Source organism: Chrysochloris asiatica, unplaced genomic scaffold (assembly GCF_000296735.1).
Source record: "Chrysochloris asiatica unplaced genomic scaffold, ChrAsi1.0 scaffold00181, whole genome shotgun sequence".
Classification (NCBI taxonomy): domain Eukaryota; kingdom Metazoa; phylum Chordata; class Mammalia; order Afrosoricida; family Chrysochloridae; genus Chrysochloris; species Chrysochloris asiatica.
Window position 1 is genome coordinate 794,804 of NW_006408699.1, and position 26,749 is coordinate 821,552.

At 35.6% G+C, this 26,749-nt stretch overlaps 1 protein-coding gene across 1 annotated transcript in view; it reads right to left on the minus strand.

The window, feature by feature from the left end:
• The window catches only part of TANK (TRAF family member-associated NFKB activator), a 160,788-nt gene that overhangs the window by 27,039 nt on the left and 107,000 nt on the right, over positions 1-26,749 (minus strand). Inside the window, exons 3-4 of the mRNA XM_006872020.1 lie at positions 11,378-11,483; positions 10,186-10,304 (exon numbers count right to left, since the gene is read on the minus strand). Coding sequence (XP_006872082.1) covers positions 10,186-10,304; positions 11,378-11,483 — 225 coding nt within the window. The remainder of the gene's footprint in view (positions 1-10,185; positions 10,305-11,377; positions 11,484-26,749) is intronic.

Consider the following 26,749-nt stretch of genomic DNA (forward strand, 5'->3'; position numbering starts at 1 on the left):
TGTTGAGAGGAGCAATGTTGTTGTTGCTATATGCACTCGAGTCGGTGGCTGGTGAGCTTGAACCGCCAACCTTGTAGCTTAAACCAACTTTTCAGTCTAGTGCATTAACCCATAGTTCCACAGGCTGAAAACTCAGATGGAAACTCTGGTCTGCGCTTGAAGTCCAGGCTATGAGGTAGGAGCACTGCAAAGATGAGGATGTTGATGCTATCTAAGACCTAGTCCAATGCCGTTAGGATTTTTTAAGTACAGAAGGTCAAGAAGCAGAACAGGCTTGAAGTTCATACACTGCCTGCTGAAAATGTCAAACATAATAACTTGAGGAAAAAATCATAGATAAATGCTTCTCACTTAAAGAATATTTATATAGTAATGAGTAGGGAGCTCTTTTATCTCTGAAACAATGATTATGATATAGTATTAAAATCCTCAGTTTTAGCCTTTATTTTATATAATGGTCTCTCTCTAAAGTGGCCTGAGATAATTTTGGTTCTGGTCTAAAAATTATTCTTTTCCTACAAAATCTTATAAAAAAATAATTTTACATATCTATACACACATATTCAAGATACAGACAAGATTTTTTTTTTTTTTCTTCTTTGAATTGTATCTTGACTCCTTGCTCATCGCCACCTGCAGCTCACGAGAAATTTTGTATTTTAAAATAAGGTCCTATATGTTTCATCTGTGCCATTAAAATGTAATTAGAATTTCATCATGCAACTATGTCTTCACAGTCTTACTATGTTTGTTAATTGTTTTCGGTCTCCAAATGTTTGTCCCTTAACCAGACTGTATAGCTCCTTAAAAGAGATGCCTCTTATCTTATCCTGTTTATTTATGTATTTTTGTCAAGGACTAGCAAGGCTGAGCAAATAGAAGGCACTCAATACTTCTTGCCTAAGTGATTGACAAGGGAATTTTTAGGCATCAGCTTTCTTCAAATATGTCAGTTTCTATATTTTCTTGCAATTGCCAGGTACAGCACATCTTATTTCCTTAATGTCAGCACTGATGTCAGCACCACAGCCCACGTTACTGTTTTACTAGTCTAAGCCTAGAAAACCCTTTCCTGCTTTTCAAGTTGATCATATCTGCTGATAAAATCATGATAGCTATATTAGAAATTCACAAAGCAACTGACATCATCCAGTAGCAATGGTATTTTTTGTGTTTTAAGCTTTTGCTTCAAGTATATAACTCAGGTGAAAAGAAAACATGTATAGAGAATTAGGACTATAAGTAGAAAATAAACAATTGAAGCATAATATGAAGCATATGGATACAGAACACATTATCTCTATTTAAATAATTATAAGTTCAAACACTCATACTGTATTTACTTGCCCTGGTGTGGTGCTGTGGGTCAATGCGCCAGACTGTAAAGCCACTTGAACTGCAAGGTTGGTCGGCAGTTCAAGCTCACCGGCTACTCCTTGGAAACCCTACGCAGGGTCGCTATGGGTTGGAATCGACTCGATGGCACTTCACAACAATATTTACTTGAGGAACTCTGGTGGCACAATGAATTAAGGGTTGAGCTGCTAATTAAAAGGCTGGTGGCTTGGATCCCCAGTGGCTCCAGAAACCCCAGGGAGCAGTTCTACCCTGTCTTATGGGGTCACCATGAATTGGAATCAATCCGACAATGGCTTTGGATTTTGCTTGATAATTAATTGATATCTCAGATCCTAGAACCTGAAATAACTTTACAGCACTCAGTAATATCTATTTTGGTTATCTTATCAAGACTCTATGTCCAGAGGACAAGAATTGTGATTGTTGTTAAGTGCTGTTGTGTTGGTTCCAAATCACAGAGACCCTAAAGGTTTCCAAGAGGCACCTGGTAGGTTTGATATGCCAACTTTGTGGTTAGCAGTCCAGGACTTATCATATAGTGCCACACCAGGACAAAAATAGTATCTATATTCTTGTGGTGGCTAGTACCATAGTGTCGGTCAGGTACATAGGAGGAATTTAGAGTCAATGGATTAATGAAGAAAAACAACTTAGCAATATCACCAAATTATTTCAAATATTTGCTATTATTTGCTTCCTGCATATTTATTTACATCAGACAAATTGCAGAATTTTGTGTAACTCCCACAGAAACAAAAAAGGAGACAGAAAATGAGAGTAAGCAATTCCTACCATACACTGGACACTATTAACAGTATTTAGTTGGCAACTGAACTACTCTCCATAAGTAAGTATCATAAAAAATCTATTTCAAAGGTTACAACAATGGTCCAGTATATCAAAGGCCTGCTTTCTTTTGAAGTGATTTCATGCCAATTTATAGTTACATTAACATATAAAACTTATTATTTAAATAATAACCACTGTCATGGGCATGGAGACCCCATGTGCTGGAGTAGAACTGCCCCATTGGGTGTTCTTGGCTGTGTCATACGGAAGAAGATCACCAGGCTTTTCTTCCACAGCACTGCTGGTTGGGTTTGGACTGCCAACATTTTGGTTTGTAGTTGAGTGCAACTTTTCTCACCGTTCAGGAGCCCCCATGAACTGACTCAACAGCAATTAGTTTTATTTTATTTTTTATCATGGTCATAAGTTACTATGTCTGACATTGGTGTTTTGTAAAAGAGAGAATCTTTGTCAAGAATAAGTGTATACACATTTTTGCTATTTGCTTTCCATTGTATATATATTTTCCATTTTAAAATTGGCTACAAAAATTAGCAACAACACGTAAGAGCACTGCTCAATATTCTCCTTTTCAAGTTTATGCTCATATTGGAATTTTTGAATTGTTCTTATGATGACAGGTTATGCTTCGTCTTTCCTCCAAAATTCATAATGTTAAGATTCAGGAAGTTGAATTCATTATTAAGTTCTATTAAGTTCCTTTGTTGTTGTTGTTGTTGTCAGGTGCCATCGAGTCGGAACCGACTCATAGCGACCCCATGCACAGCAGAACGAAACAATCCTCGATCCTGGGCCAACCTCACCACCGCTGCCACCCCCGAGTCCATCAATGATGCCACCTGGCCGATCCATCTCGTTGGAGGTCTTCCTCTTTTTCTCTGACCCTCCACCCTACCCAGCATGACATCCTTCTCCAACGATTGTTTCCTCCGGACTACATGTCCAAAGTAGGAGAGACGAAGCTTAGCCATCCTGGCCTCCAAGGAGCACTCTGGCTACACTTCTATCAAAACAGATCTATTGGTTCTTTTGGCAGTCCATGGCACCCTCAGTATTCTCCTCCAACACCACAACTCAAAGGCATCAATTCTTCTACGATCCTCTTTATTCACTGTCCAGCTTTCGCATCCATATGAGGCTATTGAAAACACAATGGCCTGGGTCAGGCGCACCCTAGTCCTCAAGCTGACATCTCTGCTCTTCAATACTTTAAAAAGTTCCTGTGCAGCAGATTTGCCCAGTGCAATACGTTGTCTGATCTCTTGACTGCTACTTCCGCGAGTGTTGATAGTTGATCCAAGAAGAATGAAGTCCTTGACAACTTCAATCTTTTCTCCATTGATAAGAATGTTGTTTATTGGTCCAGTGGTGAGGATTTTTGTTTTCTTGACATTGAGATGCAATCCATAACGAAGGCTGTGCTCTTTAATCTTCATAAGTAAATGTTTCAAGTCCTCTTCACTTTCAGCGATCAAGGTTGTATCATCTGCATATCTCAGGTTGTTAATGAGTTCCTTTACCTTCCATCAATATTCATCATATGGTGAATTAAATACTATTTCTTCATACACCCTTGATTTTTAGTACCCTCTTTTGTATACCATAATATATAATACCTGTAATGCTTTAAAATTATGTCTATGACATCGTTTATATTCTTCCCTTCAAGAGATGGAACTTAATTCCTTGCCTCTTGAGCATTTAAGATTTATTTTTAATGAACAGAATAGAATGGAAGTGCAGGTATGTGCCCTTAGAGACTTAGGCATAAAACACACCTTCTTCCTTGGTCTTTCTAGGATCTCTTTCTTGCTATGAAGAAAGTAAGCTGCCACGTTGTAAGAAGCCCATGTGGTGGACCCCTGCCAAGTCATGGGAGTGAATCAACTTGAAAGAGGACCCTTCAACTCTAGTCAAACCTTCAAATGACTGCAGAACCCCGCCCCCACATCTTAACTTTAACTACATAAGACTGAGTTAGAACCACCCACGCAGCTAAGTTGTTCCCACAGAAAGTGAGATGATACGTATTTGCTGTACATTTTAGGGCATACTAAGAGAGTCTTGGAGTCCTGGTGTAGCTCTGGGGGCTAACGCGTCAAACTGCAAAGTCATTTGAACTGCAAGGTCAGTTGTTCAAATTCACCAGCTGCTCTTTAGAAACTCTACACAGGGTTGCTATGGGTCAGAATTGATGTGATGGCACAACAAGAGGGTCCTGGTGTGGCACCGTAGGATAAGCACTGCACAGCAAGATTGATCTGAACCACAAATTTGGCATTTCAAACACACCAGTCACTCCATGAAAATGCTATACAAGGTGGCTTATGAGTCGGAACCAACTCAGGCAGTACCTTACAATAACCAGGGTATATTGTTACGCAATAAACAATGTCTCCTTTCCCCAAATTACAATTAATCCAAGAAAGACTGTGGTTCATCTTATCCAATGGTGGATAAGAAATGAAACTTTCGAGTTTCCATTAAACGGAATATTTTCACCCTAAAGTCTTCAAGTTACAAGCACAATACTAAGGGACCATCCAATAATACACCTGTTGTTTTTACTTGTGTTCCCTTAGATGACAAAGGACTCTTGCAGATAGTGTAGGATTGGCGTGAACAGCAGCTGAACAATGAATTTGTTTCTCAAAAGGGCCTTTTCTCCTGTTTCTTTAAGTTTGTCTCACTGTCCTAGGCAGCTATGGTTATTCTTTATAATAATGTACATGGGTTTTTTCATGTCTCTAATAACGTAAACAAAATAAAATCCTAAAAAACCCCAAAACTCTAAGCGATACAAGTAGTCTAAAGAAAACTGGCAACCAACAGGAGGAAAAGACAGTGGGTGTTTAGTAGGAGTTTCCTTCTGTTTTGGCTCAAAGCATCTCTATTAACTTACTAATTCTTTACACAGACTAGGCCATCTGATTGGGAATGTAATTTCCAGAAACACATTAATTTTTAAAAAGACTTATAATAGTCAAGTACGAGGGTAAATGTAAATGTATTGCTACTAGGATTTCAGTTCATCCATGCACACGTTTATTCCAAACAAAACATGCTTAAACATGTCTCTGTGATCTATAGATGGTGGCAGACAAGTGTTCTCAGCTATATACTAGTCTTAGCTTTGTTAGGGCACCTTTAAAAAAAAAAAAAAGGCCTAATTAAACAGTGGCTTCTAAGGGGATCTGCTAGGCCAGTTATATTAAAGATTGAGAAGTCAGAAGGTTATGGAGATTGCTTTAAGACTCCAAAGGGGTGATCATGACAGATTTTCTTGAAGAGCAAAGGATAATCATGGGAGCTTATTATGAAGTTTTAAGAAAACTGAAAACTGCATTGGTGAGAAAAACAAAAACAAAAGGAAAGCTGCACTGAGGAATTTTGACATGCCAATGCACCTGCTCACTTTTGGGAGAAGAAAGGGCTGTCACAAAGAATTTTGCTGCAAGACCTTATCCCACCTACCCTACAGCCCTGCTCTTACTCTTTCATACTTCTTTTTGCTTCCCCAAATCAAAAAACATTTAAAAGGAACACAATTATGAGTCCCTTGAAGATGCTAAAATTGCTGGGTTTACATGGTATAAATGGAAGAGCACAGAATTCTTTGAGGTAGAAGTAGAAGTCTGAGGTATAAGTTTTGTAACAAAAAGTTTTGTAACAAAAATCTTACAGTCCAGGAATAGAGGACCCTAGGACCATCAAGGGAGACGAGCTCGAGTGGAATGCAGGACCTTATCCAGAGAAGCAGCAATACCAGAGTTAGAGGCAGAGATGAGTACATGGAAAGACAGAGCAGTTGAGGACTCTGGACTCACGGAAAGATAGGGACTGGGTACTGGCAGCCAGGAGGCAGGCTTGCAGAATGTGCCCTTGGGTTGTTTAACTGATTCTATATTCCTGAGTGGTTTTGTGTACATCTCCCCCCCCAAAACCAAAAAAACAGGAAATAGAAGCAAATACTGTTGAATGTTGATGCACGGAGGAGATTGTAATTATTGCAATGAAATGATGATTGTAAAACAGATGTACTTCCATGTAAACTATCACTGAATTCACAATAAAAACTTAAAAAAAAAAAAAAGTAAAAGCATATAGGCCTAGGTGGAGAATATATTGAGAAACAATAACTTCACAGTTTGATAATTTTCTATGATTTTTGCAGAAGTAGTTTTTGACTTATCTTCATATATTAAAATAGAAAAACAATGAATCATGCCATCACCTTAAGCATTTCTATACACCGTCTTCTAACTCTTGCCCAAAAGGTTATATTGTTTTACAAAACTGTAACAACCATATGGAATTTTCTCAGTTTTGGAAAAACTCTGATATAACCAAATGATTCAAAACTATTTAGGAAAGAATTTCAAGTGTACCATACTTGCAACAGAAAGTGAATTTAATTATAATTAAATGTAGATTAATATGTATTCCAATAGAAAATATTTTAATTCCATTTGATTGACCAGTATTTTCCTTAATTTGGCTTAATCTTTTACAATGAATATATATATTTGGCTCTTAAATATTCAGTAAGTCCAATTTATATCTAAAATTTATTTCCTGCTTTCTTTAATTCATTATGTATTTAGTATTCATTAGCGCTTTGGCTAGAGAAAGTTAAGTATAAACAAAGTACAGGAAGTTTAAGTGTAAGATGATCAATTTAGATTTTTATTGAAAGTATTAAAAGTATAAAAGTATTAAAATATAGTTATCATATAAACCTTTCCATTATTAATAAAAATAATTAAGAGAACTGCCTGAATTTAGCTTTATCTTTTACTTGGTGTTTTATATTTTCCCTTTATTGTCTTTTACAAATGTAGTTACAGTTGATGTTAGTGTTGTTAAATTCTTAGAAATAAGCTACCTTTGATATTATTTCTGTCTGCTACTTAACTCTTAATTTCAGCCTAGCCATAAAGACACATATTTTATAGGTGAAATGAAAGATATATCTTACAAGATTAAAAGATATAATTGAAAAAAGATATCTGTTGAAAGTCTGCCTATGATTACTTATTTGATTTTTTTATTGAATTTTTATAGTTGGTTTATAACCTTGGAGACTACATGTGCTACAGAGCAGGGCAGCTCCCCAGGGTTTTCTGGCCACAGAAGCAGATTGGTAGGCCTATTTCTTCTACTGTGCTGTTGGCTAGGTTTGAACCATGAATCTTTACGTTATCTGCTAAGTGTAAAATGTTTGTACCACTCAAGTACTTTGATTACTTATTCTGACTAAAAAATAAACTGTAGAAATAATTTAAAAATTACATCAATTTCATAAATAAAAAAATCATCCACATTTAAAATAAACGAAGTTATTAATATATCTTATATTTCACACCACCCTTTTTGTTATAATAAAGACTTCTTTCTTCCATACCTTAAGTATATTTTGAACTGTAGTTGTTAAGTTCTGTTGATTTGATGCTGACCCATAGAGACCCTGTATAGAATTTCCAAGTGAGCACTTTATAGTAGTTCAGTGATTTTACAATGTGCTATAATATAATAGGTCCAATCACAAAGTTGCATTTCAGAAGTCAGAATAATTATTTCTGAATTTCTTTTTTGCAAAATAAACCTGAACATATTCTAGTGTCTGGGTTTCTTATGTTTATTAGCATTTTTAGATGAATGAAAATTGGAGTGAATTATTCAAATAGAAAAAATGATTATGAAAGGGGAAAAAAAAAAAGAACTGAGAACTACTTTGGAGAACTTATTACCTTTTTTTTGCTTAGAGGAAAAGTCTCAAAACTGGGTTTCTCAGATTTGACATTAAATACTAACATCAGAGTTCTCTAATTATGCATTATGAGATTCATTATGCATTCCTTTTGAGTTAATTCAGATATGTAAGATAAGATAATTTTAGTTATGGAGTCAGTAACTGAATAATCCTGAGAAACTACACTAAAATCAACCACTTTATTAAGGAGCTCTGGTAGCATAGCAGTTACGAATCGGGCTGCGAACTGCAAGGTCAGCAGTTCGAAACTACCAGCTGTTCCACGAGAGAAAGATGAGGCTTTCTGCTCCCATAAAGATTTACAGCCTCAGAAACCCTGTACAGGGTCACTATGAGTTGGAACCGACTCCACGGTACATGACAACAATTGAGGAAAAAAGAAGTACAGCACTCTGCATTCCTTGGTCTTGCTGAAGCTAAGAACCCTTACTTGTTATACCGTATTTTACTTAAAAGATGATGCACCCTACTAAAACCCAAATCATCTCATTGAAAAAAATTTCTTTTTAAACTTATACAATTCCAGTGAGTCAGAAAAACACAGAATAATATAATACACATCTCTATATCCACCACCATCTCGCCATATTTGCTCAGGTCTTGTTTTCTTTAAAGAAAGAAAAGTTACAGACACAACTGAAGACCTGTTTGTTACCATTCCAGCTATCACATAGTTTCAACTTTGCCTGTAAGCAGAGTTAATAATTTTCTAAAAGTTGCATATTCTACCTACCCACGTTTTTATATTTTCACTACATTTTTATAAATATTAATGTAGTGATTCCTATTTTATCATTCTGCAATTTTCATTTTTTCACTCACTATTGTTTCTCGTAAATGGAGAAAAGATTGAAGCTGTCAAATATTTCATTTTGCTCGGATCAACCATTAACACTAATGGAAGCAGCAGTCAAGAAATCAAACAATGGATTGCACTTGGCAAATCTGCTGCATAAGACCTCTTTAATGTGTTGAAGAGCAAGGATATCAGTTTGAGGACTAAGGTGTGCCTGTTCTAAGCATTGTTATTTTCAATAACTTCATATGCATGTGAAAGTTGGACAATGAATAAAGAAGACCGTAGAAAAATTGATGCATTTGAGTTGTGGTGCTGGAGGAGAATATTAGAAGTACCATGGACTGCCAAAACAACAAACAAATCTGTGTTGGAAGAAGTGCAGCCAGAATGCTCCTTAGAAGGCAGGATGGTGAGAGTTTATCTCTCATACTTCAGACATATTATCAGGAGGGACCAATTTCTTGAGAAGGATAGACATCATACTTGGTAAAGTGGAGGGTCAGTGGAAAAAGAGGAAGACCCCCAACAAGATGGATTAGCACAGTGGCAGCAGCAATGGGCTCAAGTGTAACAGTGAGTCTGTGAGGTTGGCACAAGATCGGGCAGTATGTGTCGGTACCGACTTGATGGCACCTAACAACAATTATTTCTGAGATCTATCCATACTGATATATAAATACTTAGTTTAAATTTTATAAAGTGTTTCCTTGTAAATATGTACCACTCTGCTACTGATGAATGCTTACCTTGTTTCTAATCAAAGTAAAATGAATATCCTTGTGTTTGTTTCCTTGCATATACGGGATATTTATATATAGCTTCAATGAAGATTTCTACTTAAGCTGTTTAGGTGATTTTTTAAAATCATTAAGTACAGGGATTTGAAAAAACAAAAATCAAAAACTAGAATGCTATCTTCTAATGTAAATATTTATCTACTAAGGGGTATCTACCATCCACCTTAGTAGATACATATTAAATGTTTCTATTACAAAAAACAGACTACTAGGGAATATGAAATCTGTTCTTTTATTTTACTTGGACATAATGTTATTTATAAATAGTTCTATAGAGGAACATTTAAATTGTATGGCTATGTAAATCTTCTGTTTAGATTTTAGTGGTGGGCCCACCTCAGGAAAATAAAATGAGCAAAATGTGCTATTTGAATGTTGCTTTCTGCGTAAGAAATTTTAGGGTTGAAATGAATTTTGCCCACTTTGTCCCACCTCAGGCCCTCAAAAACTATGATAGTTGTTGTGAAGTGCCATCATGTTGGTTCTAACTTATAGCGACCCTGTATAGGGCTACTGAGGTTTTAAATCTTCATGGGAACAGAAAGTCTCATCTTTTTCCTGCAAAATTATGATAGAATAGGGACTAAATAATCCAAGAAACCTCATTTCTCATTTCTTTTAGGGAATTAACCTGGTAGTGTATCTACCTTTAATTGTTTATCTCTTGGTATTTCTGATTTCACTTTTTCATGTGGCTGATCAAGAGTCAAATTATTCTTCCTTGTTTCACTGTCTTCAAGCAGCGGAACATAGCCATAACTATTATCTGCAAAACAAAAATCTCTTGGACATAAGTGGGAAACCCTTATTTTTGGTTCCATCTGAAAAAAAATGAAAAGAATTTAAGCCAAAAACCTTATTTTCAAAGTATAGAGATTTAAACCATGAATTATTAAAACAAAACAATTTTTAGATAATGGTTATTTTGACAAGTTATTCATTCAGATGTTTTTCCTCATTTCTACTAAAACACAAAAAACCCTACTGTCCCAAAATCAGAGTGTGCAAAATATCCAGAATTTAAAGAAAATAAGAAGCATGCTCTTTGCACCTTACTGTCAGCAACTATTAGTCTTGTACATAAGTCTACTCTCAAATATTCCTCTCTTGTTTATAATAATTGCTTATATAACTATACCATGCTCATTGTAGGAAGATGAGAAAATGCAGACATACTGACAAAAGAGAAAAAATATAAGCTACCCAGTTTTTATCACCTGTGAATTACTTCTGTTAACATGCTGGTCTACATTCTGTCAGGGTTTTTCCTTTGCAGAAATGTAATCATATTGTATTTATTTTTGTATCCTACTTTGTTCACTGTGCTATATGTATCATAAACATATTTCATGCTAGTAACTTACATTTTATTATTATTACTTTTCTTGGTATCTAGTTGTTCATCATATGGATAACCATAATTTAACTTTGGATATGTCTATATTTCATCATTAAAAATAATAATGAAATGAGCATCCTTGCATATATATATTTTAGAGTACTTGAACAAGAGTTTACTTACAATATATTATTCATTAGGATCTGAATCTTTTGTCCATAAGGCACAGGCATTATAAACAGCTTCTCATACTTACTGGTAAAACTGCCTTCGAAGAAGTTTTATCAGCTTAGAGTTAGACCATATAGTGTATGTGGGTGCCTATTTTTCCTTTTTCTGGAAATGTTCATTTCTTAAATAAACGTAAGATGTAACCATACTACAGTTATTAAAATATCAGAACAATGTACAAATAGAGGATTAAAACAGAAAAACATGATTTCTATCTTTCATTTCTTCAAAAGGTTCAAGAAATATATAAAAAGTTAATATGAACATACCTTGATTGGAATTCAGAAGTAACTGTGATTTTAGCTTGTCAATAATAGTTTGTTGAAGTGACAGCTGTTCCTGTTGCTCACGTATTCTCTGCTCATAGTTCTCAGTCTGCTGACATAAAAAAACAGTTAGCCTGATATTCACTGACAGACATATACCTTTATTATCCTTTAATAATAACAGAAAATAATGAGTGGTACAGCTGAATCTATATTAAAGATATTCAATAAAAACAACCACTAACATAATACAAAATTAAGATTTCATGTTTCTAAAAAACCTATTTCTGAATTTATTTCTAAACTATAAAAAGACTCAAAGAAATAGTTATAATTAAGACATTATAAAATCAAAGGGACAAAAGAAAATTTAGAAGATTATATTGACAAGAAACTTCTAAGACTGTTTAAAAAGTCAACACCATTTAATCACTAGTGTACACCTTAAAAACCCTAATTTCCCCTATATTTTTAACCCATTAATTGTGTTGCTTTACTGCAATAATTATAAGAATTAAGCACTGGAAAAAAGGCTCAAATTTGTACTATGGAATATAGATGCTGCAAACTTTAAAGCAATTATGAAAATGGAGCATTACAATTACAAAATCAATACAAAGTCTTAAAAAAACTGAACACACAAATGAATTCATTACCAATTTTTGTGACTGAAGGAACAAGTAGAAGATAGGATTGTACATTCCTTAAAATATAGAATGAAGTTCTAATAATCTCTAAATGTATGTACTTCAGTCGATATTAAGTATTTGATTTTGGAATAGAATCTGAGTGAAAATTCAAAATTGTTTAAGTTGTAGTATTTTCAGGGATCAATAAGCCTAATGTCTTTTATAAATTGTACAGCTGTTCTTATATTCTTAAAAATAAATTAGGTTAAGAAATTAAAGCAAAATATCCCATTTCCCAAATAGCAAGTGACATTATTTTATAATATACTTCATATATGAATAATTGACATAGCTGAACCCAAGAAGGATGTCATCTTTTCAACTTCCCTATGAGGAGTGTAATATAGTCTTACTGTAAAAAATAAATGAAAGAATCTAAGCAAATTTTATTATTATGAACACAAGAATGAATCTTGTGAGTCCATATGAACCATGCACCCTAAGAATATGAGTTTCAGAATAGAAAACTAGATGCCAAAGTGTTGTGTAAAACTTGGCTTATACTTTCACAATTTCATATTTACTGGTAAAGTCCCCAGAAAGAAAGTATATGCCGACAGAGAGAAGGATCCAAAGGACTCCTGCAATTTTTAATATCTTAACTTTATCTAGGTTACAAAGTTCCATGTTTTTGACTACTATACTTTCCTCACACATTACAGTCATAGTATTTAGTAAACATGTTGATGTTTTAGTTTTCTCTACTTCTGTGTATTTAGAACTTGTTCTAAAGATTATGAAGTTAAAAAAAAATCAACTAGTAGTGAGTCATTCTTTCCTTAAAATTGATAGTATATTTTGATGATGCTGTCTAGAGATTAAATAAAGAGTAAGAAACCGAGCAAATTAGAGACAGGCCATAGTAAATATCTAAATCATTCAAGCCACCATCCACTATAGTTTTTTCCACACTCAATTCAGAAACCAAATGACCACATATTTTCTTTTGGAATCAACTCAGAAAGCTGTGTCAATTAAATTTCCTCTTCTTGTTAACTGGCTTAAAAAAGACTTTACCATATCTGCACGTAACACAGAATAAATAATGCTGAGTTGCAATTATTAGTTGGGAAAAATCAATAAATCTATGGCTATTTCAAGTTGAAGTTTATTCTTAAAATCCATTTAATAATGTATTATAAAAAGTTCATGTAAATTCCATAACAAGTTTAAAACCAGACATTTTGGAAATACAATAGGGGAAATATAGTATCAATCTCCTAGTGTACTTTCCAGACACATTGCAGCAATGGTAATATTCTAGTTTAATTGTCTACATGTCTGATTTCCCTCTAGACTATGAACTCCTCAAAGGCAGAGATTATTTTTTCTGGTATCTCTGGGGTGTAGCAGAGTGCCTGACACATATTGAGATGCTCAGTAAATATTACTTGAATAAGTAAATCAACTAAGTTGTTAAGTAATTATCAGAGAGATAGGTCCTCAGCAGTGAACTAACTGAAGGGTGGAAAACGGCTTTGTTTATATTCCTATGAGGAGAATAGAGAAAACGGAGACAAGGCAATAGATAAAGGAGACAAAGGCAAATTAGGTTTGAGAACATAGATACAAAGAATAGACAATGTCTGAAGACATTTTGGGAAAAAACCCAAAATGCTTATAATGTCAGTATAAAAGTAATAAATTGATAAAACAAATACATATTCAGGAAAAGTATAAAGAAATCTTTAAAGTCCAGAACAGGATATTGCATCAAATTGGGAAGTAACAGGTAATGTTCAGTTTATTTGCTATGTATGGAAGCTAAATGAAACAAGGTTTTTTTTTTCCTTTTTATCAAATGTTTTGTCCAATAAACAGTTGAATAAATGTATCACCTGAAAAATTCTATTAAAAGTTCATGTAATTGTTGTACTACCACTAAAAAACAATACAATTACAAAGCAAGTACATTTCAGCACCACCAAAGACCTCACAAAACATAAAAATCACTAACAACCAAATTGAAAATGTACAACAGCAATGTCTTGTCAACACTTCTGTACAGAGCACAGACATGACAGCTAAAACAGACAGAAGAGAAGATGCTTTTGACAGCCAGTGTGTGTGAATGATTCTTTTGAGTCAGATGGCAGCAACAAGTTACCAACTAGGAGATCTGCATGACAACTAACCATCCATCTGTATCAAACACCATCTGGCCAAGATGACTCTGACTTCTGTGTACTTGACACTCCTTTCAATTCTAGAGACTAGCAAAACAAGTGGTCTACCAGCATCAAACAAGGTAAACAGGTACTTGGGTCATAACGTATTTTGTATTCCTTATTAGGTTCAAAAGCAAAACTTATAATAATGGTGGTCTAATAAAGTACCGACTCGATGATACCTAACAACAACAACAACAACAATGAAGTACAGATCCCTGGAGAAGGAGGACATCCTCCTTGGTTAAGTAGAGCCTGCAGAAGAGAGGAAAAACCTCAGTGAGATGGACTGACAGTGGTTGTAACAATGGGCTCAAACACAGCCACAATTATGAGGATGGCACAGGACTGAGGTGTGTTTCACTCTGTTGTACATGGGCTCACTAGGAGTTGGAACTGACTTGACAGCACCTAAAAACAACAGTGCGTAGCACTTTATAGACACACGCTAATTAATTGGTATGCTAAACATCAACTTCAATTTTTTTTTTTTTAAAAAAAGATCACATAGATTGACAACACAGAGATCCTGGTTTAACACAGCTCAGTTTTAACTATTATGTGTCTACTAGATTTTCTGCCTTCATTTTCTCCTTCCCTTCTGCCCTCAAAACCAAGACTTATCTAGGAGATCTGCAATTTGACAGAGCAGATTATCAATGTGTACACTGTCTATTAGGTAATAGTGCTGCAGCTGATTTCTCAACCTATCAAATGATGGTTGTGGTGGTGGTTATGTGCCGTGGAGTTGGTTCCAACTCATAGCGACCCTGTACAGGGTTTCTGAGGCTGTAAACCTTTACAGGAGCAGAAAGCCTCATCTTTTTCCCAGGGAATGGCTGGTAGTTTCAAACTGCTGACCTTGAGGTTACCAGCCCGATTTGTAACCACACCGTTACCAGACAAACAAATTTAAAATCCTGTGCTTTTGGTATTGATCAGTTTACTTAGCCTCTGAGTCTTGGCTTCTTTCTTTTTTCAAATGCAAATTATTTACTGAAGGATTAAAATGGATGGCATATATAAAATACCTGGTATACAAACAAAACCAAAAAATGATTTCTGTAAAGTTGATTTCAACACATGGTGACCCTTGTGTGTGTCAGAGTAGAACTGTGCTCTACAGGGTTTCCAGTGGTCTCTAGACCATCCTTCCAACGTGTTTCTGGGTGAGTTTGAATCCCAGACTATTGGTTAGCAGCCAAGTGCCATAACTGCTTGTACCACCCAGGGCAAAGTACCTACATAATATTTACTACCATAGCATGTAGTACATGTATCCATCAACACACGCTCTGATTATAAATGATCATAAGCAAATTGTTGCTAGACTTACCACACATAAACTCACTGCCATGGAATTGATTATGACTCATAGCATCTAAGTCAGTTTTTTTATTTCTTTCTTCTAGTTTCTATAACTTAAAACTCAGAAATTTTTCTTTGAAAAATCAGCATGGCATTACCACTGATTTTCTACCAAGCAAAAATACAAAACACCTGGTTGCTCAACGTCTATAAAGAGACAAAAAGGACTCAAATATACTCTAAGAGCAATTAATGGCAGTTAGACATTACAAATGTAGCATGTTAGCTGAAAAAAACAAACAAAAAAAAAACCACCCCAAAAAACCCACAAAAAAGAATAAAACCTACCAGATACAGGCACAGTAAATAGTGGAAATTGTCTTCCTTTTTGTCTTTCAGTCTTTCTTCAGAACTTTTTCTAACATATTGCTATGTAACTCTTCAGTGTAGCATACTGGGTTATACTTTGAACCGCCAAATGCAAGGTCAGCAGTTCGAATATACCAGCCACTCTGCAGAAGAAAGATGAGCCTTTCTGTTCCCAAAAAGATTTACAGCCTTGGAAAACCTATACAGGATTGCTACAGAGCACACCACCACCCTTTTAGAACTTCTGTGTACATATGTGTTATATGTACCTTATTTAGAAAGAGAGAGAGAGAGAGAGAGAGAGAGAGAGAGAGAGAGAGAGAGAGAGAGAGAGAGAGAAAGAAAGGACTGTTCTGGAACAAATTTTTTCAACTCAACAACAAATTATTATCTATATGATCATTTTATTGAAAAAACAAGTGTACTAATTCCAGAGTGCTTTATTTTATCTCAATGCATTCTAATCTTGTGAGGAAATTATTTCCCACATTTTATAGATAAGAAAAATAAGTCACAAAAGAGCATAAAGTAATCTGCTGAAGGCTTTCCAGTAAGCAGTAGAGCTGGGATTTGAATCCAGGTTTGCCAGATCAAAGTCCAAGTTCCTAACTACTAAGACATATATCATAAGGCTCTACCGAGGTTTTTGCTATGGGTTCTCTCCCTAGGCAATTTCATCCATGTCACTGGCTGGTAATATATAAAATATTCTCATTTTCTCCTCTGAGTTCTGGATCTACAGCCCCCCCCCCCCCATATTCATTTTAATTCTTTCTTTTATTAATAGAGTTTTAAACTGTGTACATGGCCACCTACCTAGATACTACATTTTCTAGCTTTCTTCACTACTAGGTGTGACATGTGACTATGTTCTGGCTCACAGGATGTGAATAGAAGTGACCTGTACAAATTCTGGATTACACCATTAAAAGAAAGGTGTGTGCTCTTCACTTCTCATTAGCAGGGAAATGTAACAGGTGGAGCAAGCTGCTGTGATCCAGAGAGGGAAGTCATAGCTTTAAGGAAGGCAGTTTTACTACCAGCCCTGGTCCAGTCACTTCTGGATTTTCAACTTATTAAAACACTGTATTTTTTGGTTTGTCCATAACAGAAGCTTTATATTGTTGTTGTTGTTGGATACCATCGAGTCAGTACTGATTCATAGCGATCCTATGCACAACAGAATGAAACACTGCCTCGTCCTGGGCAAACCTCGTAACTGTTGTTACGCCTGAGTCCACCACTGCCAGCAATGTGACAATCCATCTTGTTGGGTGTCTTCCTCTTTTTCTCCAACACTCCACTTTACCAAACATGATATCCATCTCCAGTGACTGGTCCCTCTGGTATGAGAGACGAAGTTTGGCCATCCTGGCTTCCAAGGAACACTCTGGCTTTACTTCTTCTGACACAGATTTGTTTGTTCTTTTGGCAATCATGACACTTTTCATATTATTCTCCTACACGGTAACTCAGATGCATCAATTTTGCCATGGTCTTCCTTATTCACCATCTAACTTGCACATGCATATGAAGTTAGTGAAAATACCATGGCTTGGGTAAGGCCCACCTTAGCCCTCAAACATCTTTGCTCTTCAATACTTTAAAGAGATTTTATGCAGAATTTTATTGCCTAATGCGATATGTTCTTTGATTTTTTGACAGTTGCTTCCATGACTGTTGATGGTTTGATTTGAGCAAAATGAAGTCTTTGACAACTTCAATCTTTTCTCCATTGATATGGATATTGTTTATTTGTCCTGCAGTGAGGATTTTTGTTTTCTTTACATTGAAATGCAACCCATACTGAAGACTGTGGTCTTTTGATTTTCATCAATAAGTTATTTTAAGTCCTCTTCACTTTCAGTAAGCAAGGTTGTATCACCTGCATATCGCAGGTTGTTAATGAATCTTCCTTCAATCTTGATGCCATGTTTTTCTTCATGTTTTAGTCCAGCTTCTTGGATTATTTGCTGATCAGACAGATTGAATAAGTATGGTGAAAGAATACAACCTTGTTGCACATCTTGCCTCATTTTAAGTCATTCAGTATTCCCTGGTTCTATTCGAATTGCCTCTTGGTCTATGTATAGGTTCCTCATGAGCACAATGAAGTGTTCGGGAATACTCATACTCTGCAATGTTGTTCATAGCTTGTCATGATCCACACAATCGAAAGCCTTTGTGTTGTCAATAATGCACAGGCAAACATCTTTTTGGTATTCTCTGCTTTCAGCCAAGATCCATCTAACGTCAGCAATGATATCCCTCATTCTACATCCTCTTCTGAATCCAGCTTGAACCTCTGAAGTTCTCTGTCAATGTATGCTTGAAGCCATTTCTGTATTACCTTTAGTAAAAATATACTCGAATGGGATATCAATGATATTGCCCAACGATTTCTGCATTCCGTTGGGTCACCTCTCTTTGGAATGGGCACGAATACAGATCTCTTCCAGTTAGTTGGCCAAGTACTTTAATTTCAAATTTCTTGACATAGATGAGTGAGTGCGAGTGCCCCATTACTTTACTGAAAGATTTCATTTGTATTCCGCCAATTCCTTCAATGAACCATGGACTTCTACCTTCAGAATCACTGGCTTTTGATCACATGCTACCTCTTTTGAGGCTCTCTCCCTCATTCAATAATTTGCCCATGTTGTTGTTGTTGTTGTTGTTGTTGTTATGTGCCGTGGAGTCGGTTCCGACTCATCACGACCCCACATAGGGTTTCCGAGGCTGTAAATCTTTACGGGAGCAGACTGCCTCATCTTTCTCCCGTGGAACCGCTGGTAGTTTCGAACTGCTGATCTTGCGACTCGCAGCCCGATTTATAACCACTACGCTACCAGAGCTCCTTTAGAATCCCTCAATACCACAAGTTGAGGTATGATTTTTTTTCTTCAGTTCCTTCAGCTTGACTTCAATGCTGTGTTCTTCCCTTGTTTCCCCCCCTCCCCCTCCCCGCCCCTTGGTTTTTTTTAGAAAACTCCAGGTCTTTGTACATTTCATTAAAATATTTGACTTTGTCTTCTCGAGTTGACCTTTGAAATTTTCTGTTCAGCTCTTGAACCTCCTGACTTCTTCCATTTGCTTTTTCTGGAATCCATTTTGGTCTTTTCCTTCTTTCTTTTCTTTTCCTTTTTCCTATATGATGTTCTTGATCTTTAGGTCTTTTCCTTCTTTCTTTTCTTAATGACCTTTTACTTTCTTCCTATATGCTGTTCTTCAGTCTTTAGTGTCTAATGCATCAATTCTGCTCTTTAGATGATCTCTAAATTCAGGTGGCATATATTCAAGGTCATACTTTGGTTCTTGTGGACTGTTAATTTTCTTCAGCTTCAGCCTGAATTTTCATATGAGCAATTGATAGTGTGTTCCACAGTCTGTTCCTGGCCTTCTTTTGGCTGATGATATAGAGCTTTTCCATCAACTTTTCCCACTAGCTTTATTGGTTGCTGTGTAAATTTGAATAATAGTGATATTAACTGGTTTTCCTTGTAGGCGTATGGATATTATCCTAGCATAGCATTATACTTCATGACAAATCTTGGTATGTTCTTTTTGATGATGAATGTGATGCCACTGCTCTTCAATTTGTCATTCCAGGCATAGTAAACCATAAGATCGACAGATTCAAAATGGGTACTATCAGTCTATTTCAGCTCACTAATGCCTAGAATATCTATGTATATGGGTTCCATTTCATTTTTTGATATTTTCCAATTTTCTTAGATTTATACTTCATAATCCCATGTTTTGATAATTAATGAATGCTTACAGCTGTTTCTCTTCATTTTGAGTTGTGCCCCATCTGCAAATGAAGGTGCCCAGGGCTTTACTCCATTTGTATCATCAAGTTCAACTCTACTTTGAGGAAGCAGCTCTTCCCCAGTTGCACTGAGTGCCTTCCAACCTGAGGGGCTTATCTTCTGGCACTGTATCTGACAACATTCTGGTGTTCTTCATCATGTTTCAAAATTCAGTACTCTGGTACTGAGTACATTCTACTGCTATTCATAAGGTTTTCAGTGACTAAACATTCGTAAATAGTCTGTCTCTTCTTCTTCCTAGTCTGTCGTCATCTGGAAGCTCATCTGAAACCTGTCCGTTACTGGTGACCCTGTTGTTGTTGTTGTTGTTGTTGTTATGTCTCGTGGAGTCGGTTCCAACTCATAGCGACCCTGTACAGGGTTTCTGAGCCTGTAAATCTTTATGGGAGCAGAAAACCTCATCTTTCTCCTTTCGAACTGCTGACCGTGAGATTAGCAGCCCAATTTGTAACTACTACGCTACCAGAGCTCCTTACTGGCATTTAAAATACCTGAGGCATAGCTTCCAGAATCATAGCAACATACGAGCCACCACAGTGTGACAAACTGACAGATTAAGTGGTGGCAGTTTTATATACAATAGATCTTATGTGTGTGTGTATTATAAACTAATTTATGGGCTAAGCCAACTCTAACCTCACTCAATAAAACAGTCTCTTTTCTCTTATTCTGTGAGCATATTAAAAGTTGTCCAGGTCAGGATGTTAGGTTTTATTGTGATAAAAATGTATTCCTTTATTTTAAAAACTGACAGAAAGATCTCTTAGTGTGTGTACATATGGGTGCTTTATGAAGCAAGAAACAGAACAAACAACATTAGACTGTGAACCCGTAAAACACATGTTCTGTGTTCTATTTATCTTTGAATCTAGCATTTATTATGTGCCTGGCATTTCAAAATTATCCATAGGATGGATGAAATAATAAGCTTTACACCCTACCTTCTTTGGTAGGAAGAGATCATGAAGTTCATTCAAAGAGAAAGGACTATATTGTGTTATTCATGGCATTGGTAAGAAAGTTTGAAAACCTGGAATGGGCTATAATCTAGTTATTATTGCTGTCAAGTTGATTCGAATTCAAAGGCACCCTACAGGAACCCAATAAGACAGAGTAGAAATTCCCCATAGGGTATCCTAGATTATAATCTTTGTGGGAACAGATTGCCAAATTTCCTCCCATGGAGTGGAAGGTGGGTTTGAACTGTTACCTTTCATTTAACAGTTAAGCACTTAACCACTGTGCCACCAAAGCTCATTATAATCTAGTTACGCTAGTAGATGAATATAGGCATTGGAGTCAGCTAAACCCAATTTCAAAATATATTCTACCACTTAAAGTTGGAAAAGTAACTTGTTTCTGAGTCGGTTTCTTTATTTGAAAATACAACTTAACAACTACTTTATAGAATTTACATGTAAAGTAAATGGCAATTTAAAAATATAATTCATTAAATGTAATTCACCTTTCTGCTTTATGAAGCAATATGAATTTGAGAATTGAAGGGAGGGAAGGTGATGCAACTGGTTCACCTTATCTGGGATTATTCAATGTTTTATCATGGCCATGGTGATGGCTATACCTGAAGAACAAGTTAAAATAGTTTGTTTTTTTTCTTTTCTTAAAACTATAGCGGTTCCAAGAGAAACAATTTATCAGCATGGTAGTCAGAATGCCTAAGTATATACAATGGAAAATGGGCACATAACTAAAGAAAAACACTTGTCAGTTTTTATTAAAAAGTAAACAGATTTGGACATTGATAGTACTATTGTTAAGTGCTGTCGAGTTGATTCCAACTCATAGCAACCCTTAACAGGGTTTCCAAAGAGCAGCTGGTGAGCTTGAACTGCCAACCTTGCAGTTCAAATGGCTTTGCAGTCTGGCGCATTCATCCACAGCACCACACTGGGACAGGGGATATTTTTGGAGATATAAGTGTGGTAAATTTAGGATATGTAAAAGGCAGTATTATTCCACATAGCAGCTTGCAGAATTCATTGTTTCCTTGAAATGGTATGGGTGTGGTAACAGTGGGACATTGAGTTAAATGTGCCTTCTAAGTGGCAGTAAGACATACGGGTTTGAAGGCAAGTCTGGACAAGGAAGATAATTTTTGCAGTCAATGTTATAGAGTTGAAGCTTCAGGAGAAGATGGCTGATATAGAAGAATAGAAAAGTACAAAGAGAAGACAATCTTAAAGAAAACCACTGTTTGGTGGTCTGATAGAGAATGAATCTGCAAAGAAGCTTAAGAAATAGGGCCAAGCAAGGAAGGAAGAAGGCCAAATACCGTACTAAAGAAAAACAGTATTTTAAGGAGGAGGAAATACAAGGGATATTGTAGATAGCTCTACAAGTAGTAACCTGAAAAGTTATCTACAATTTTTGACAAAGAAGTTACAGACAAAAGATCAGCTAGACCAAATCCTCATAAATTTGGCATAAGTATTAAATTAGATGACTGAAAACCTTATATTCAGATTAACAAGGTTTTTTTGACAAAAAGAATATGGTTCACATATTTTGGACATGTATCAAATTGCTAACAATGTTTACCAGTGGGAAATGTGGGAGACAATACTATTTATTATAGATAGTTTATATTTTCTTTAGTAAGTATATGCTGCTTTTGCAACTTAAGTTAATAATATTTTTAAAATTACTTATATACCTGACTTATCTTTGTCTATCTTATTAACTTGGAACACTTGGAGGCCTTAGCTTGACAGACTGTTCTTAAATGGACGTAGCACACTAACTTCTTAAAGAAGAGCTTCTGAGTTTAAATTGCAGTGAACTAGAATAAACACTGAGAGAAGAACTAGCATGGAGTATGGACAGCTAAGTAGTAAAAGACTGATAAGTTCACATGATTGGTGGATAGAAAATGAATAGCAATAACGTATGGCTAGCAAAAGACTCTTGGTGAGAGCAATTCTTTAAGTATAACATTAAGAAGGGCAGGTAGGCTCACTCAGAGCACATTCTTTGGGGCCTTTTCTGGCATCAGAATGTCAGGAAACTTCCCCAAGGTTCTTCAGTTAGCTTTCTTTTATTCCTATTCTTATTATTCAAAATATCATCTTTATGCAAATGAGTAAAAAATCTGTATTCCCAACTGTTACTTTTCTTCCAAGATTCAGACCAGCATTTCAAATGCCTGCTGGTTGTCTTCCTCTGAACACTTTTAAACTCAATATATCCAAATCAGATAATCATTTCCTCTAGCCAATCCAGGTTTCTCTCTTTCTTTCTGGATTGTGGATATATCAACAATCTCCTAGTCATTCAGACAGAAAATTCTGGAAGTGGGAAAGACAGCATTTAAAAGCTCAGTCCTGACTTCAGAGTCATTGTGATTATTTTTATACAAGAAGTCTGAAAATTTGTCTATCACATTATTAGTTATAGATTCCCAATAAGGAAGATTTAGTTTGCTTTACATCTCAAAATTCAACAGTATTTTCTCTCATTTCTTAAAGTAGATAGATGGGGACAGATTAGTAATCTACACTAGATACATTTAAATTCTTTAATTTAAAAAACAATAAATGAACCAAAAAGAAATATTTCCCTCATAACACTGCTTTACAAAAAATTAATTTAAAAAAAGGTAATGAATGAGAGCAAAGTATGAAACCTAGTACCAAAACACCTGTTTCATTATGCTATAGAGAATGGCCCATAAATACAGATTTTACCACAGCTGGCAGACACCTCTCCAATCCCCTCACATGAAGCAGTCTAACAGCATGGGGTATAGAATAACAAAATGATAAGCACTACCTTGACTCAGTATGGACACTTCTGGGCCATTATTCCTTAGATTTTTGCAAAAAGTCTTCCACAAGGCATTCATTGATACCACTGTCTCTCCTCAAAACAGTTATCTGCTGATAACCTAGTCTAGCCACTCATATTGAAGAATTTTAGCTTTTCCTTTTATATAAACTAACTCCCTCCAGTCCTACCTCTAGTCTAGAAGTGTTCTAGTCATAAGAGCTTTTTAACTTCCGTCACCTTCATTTCGCTATCTACTTTTTAACTCATTATGAAGATGCTGTTGTTATTAGGTGTCACAGAGTCAGTTCCAACTCATAGAGACCCTAGCTAGGTACAACAGAACAAAACACTGCCAATCCTGTGCCATCCTCACAATCATTGCTGTCTGAGCCCGTTGTTGTAGTCACTGTGCCACTGCACCACGTTGAGGGTTTTCCTGTTTTTCATTGACTCTCCAGCAAGCATGAAGTCCTCTTCCAGGGACTGGTCCCTCCTGGTAACATGTACAAAGTATGGGAGGTGAAGTCTTGCCGTCCTTACTTCTAAGGAACATTCTGGTTGTACTTCTTCCAAGAAAAGTTTGTTTGTTCTTTTGACAGTCCATTATAAAAACAGAAAATCCTAAATATCGATATGAGGATAAGTTAAAAAGCTTTGCTACTATTCAGTTCACCCATGCATGGGTTTATTCCAAAAAAAAAAAAAAAAATGCCTAAGCATGTTTCTGCAATCAGTGGATGGCTGCAAAGAAATTCTCTTAGTAATATACTTGTCTTAGTGTCATCAAGTTGGTTCCGACTCACAGCAACTGTGTATAGGGTTTCCAAGGAGTGGCTGGTGAGCTTAAACTGCCAACCTTGCGGTTCAAATGACCTTGCAGTCCAGTGCATTAACCTCAGTGCCATACCAACTATTATGGTTTCTTTAAAAAAAAAGGGCATTTTTGTTCCATGGGAAGAAAAAATGAATTTGAAGTCAGAGATAATAGCAAATTTTTGAAAAAATGCAAGAGGGGACATTTCAAATCAGTGAAGTTTTACAATAAGTATATGGAAATACTGCCCCACAGAAAACAAGTTTTTAGATGGATCAACAATTTTTTTTCTTTTAATCTGTAACATTTTACATTTTATTTTTAAAAAATGAAATTTCAGAATAGATCTAAATGTAACTTTTATAAAAAACTAAACAAGAAACAAACAAAAATTACCAAAAGGTACAATGTAAATAACCTCCTCAGTAAATATGAACTTTCATCTTGTGATGCACTGTTATCAACGTTTTGCATATACCTTGATGCAAAAGAAATGTTAAGTTACATGGTATTTGAAACAAAACAAAAAACAACCAACCAAACAAATCCACAAACATTAAGAAATGAAAATGAATGACTACAACCACATACACTGCTACAAAATCCAATAAAGGAAAATTTCCCTTCAATAAAACATATTCTTTTTTTATATGATAACATACTAACATTCAAGAATTTTAATTCAGTTTGTACCAAAGGCAAAATTTTATATTTAAAAAGAAAATTAACTTAGAGATGCACAAAGAGCAAAAGTTTAGTATACCAAAAGCATAGGTGATAAACTTAATGTCACTATTTGGGGCACTTTTAGGGTTAAAAATGGGATTAATAATAGTGACATACAACAATATTAAAGATAACTCAAAAGGAAAATGAAAACCACCACATTTTCACAAATTATTCTAAGGGCAGTATGCTTAATCTCAGTTGTTTTTCTTTCACTTTAAAATAGGCTACCTCTAAACCAGTCCTGGAATCCTGGTGTGGCACTGTGGGTTAATGAGTCAGATGCAAAGCCATTTGAACTGCAAGGTTTGTGGTTCAAACTCAGCAGCTTCTCCTCGGAAACCCTATACAGGATTGCTATGGGTCGGAACTGACGTGATGGCACATAACAACAAACCAGTTCTGGTGTGGTGCTAATGTTTAATGCACTGGACTATAAAGTCGGTTTGAACTACAAGGTCAGCAGTTCAAGCTCACCAGCTGCTCCTCCGAAACTCTATTGAGAGTCGCTATGCATCCGAATCAATGGCACTTAACAACAAATGAGTCTAAAATGTATTGCTTCTGGATCAAGTATAAGCAATCATATTTGCAAAAGTGTTTTGCGATGAGTCCTTGGTCTCAATGAAAAGCATAAAATGTCTAAGACGAGACTAGTGTTTATTTTCTAATTCTGTGACTGGCTTCCCATAATCCCTTTATCAATAGAAATGCTGGCAAAATATCAGATATTTAGGATCCGATTTAATTCTTTGGTATAAGCATGAAACTGTTATTGATAGGTTCTTTGTTGTTAAATGCTGTCAAGTCAGTTCTGACTCATAGCAACCTTGTATAGGGTTTCTGAGGAGCAGCTGGTGGATTTGAACTGCCAACCTTTTAGTTTGAAGTCCAGTGCTGATCCTACAGTGCCATACTTAATAAGCCATTAAGTAAGAAGGTTGGCTTACTTAAAAAGTAATCCAAGAAGCATAAAAGACAACAATAAAATCTAATATATAATGCAGGGCCGGTAGGAGCGATAATGTTTTGTGAACAGGAAAACTCAATAATAATATACTCTAGAGAAGCTAATGCCAACTTAGATGTTTTACCATTATAGTAAGCCAAAAGGTCAGCTTCAAAACTGCTCAAGCTTGTAACTTAAAGTTGGAATATTTTACTGCATTTTGGCATTTTATTGTAAGATACAGTATACAATTATCTGAGGACTCAGTATTATCTTTGCTTATATTCCTTTTTTTCCTCATAATTTCCTTAACTTTGTACTATAAAATAAACCAGAAGTACAAAATATATTGACAGTGTAACTCTACTATCACTTGCATTTTTTTCTTTGTCACAAAGAAAAATAATTCAGAAACTTAAAAGCTTAGAAATTTTAGTTTTTGAATGTGTAGAACTTCACGGTTATTAATTTTACTACCAAAGTATCAATCCATTTTTATAATCATACTTCTTTTAAATACCATTTGAAGAATTCTTTGTAGATACTAAACTCAAGATTATACTATATCCAAAGAATGTACCTATGACCTGGCCTTTGAACTTTTCCACCTCAGGTGCCTCTTTTTCAACACGCCACTTCCATTCATACTTTCTTCATTGACTAAATTTGCCAGATTTTAAATCGACTCGTCTCCTCAAGGATCTATCTGATAACTTTGGATATATACATTTAC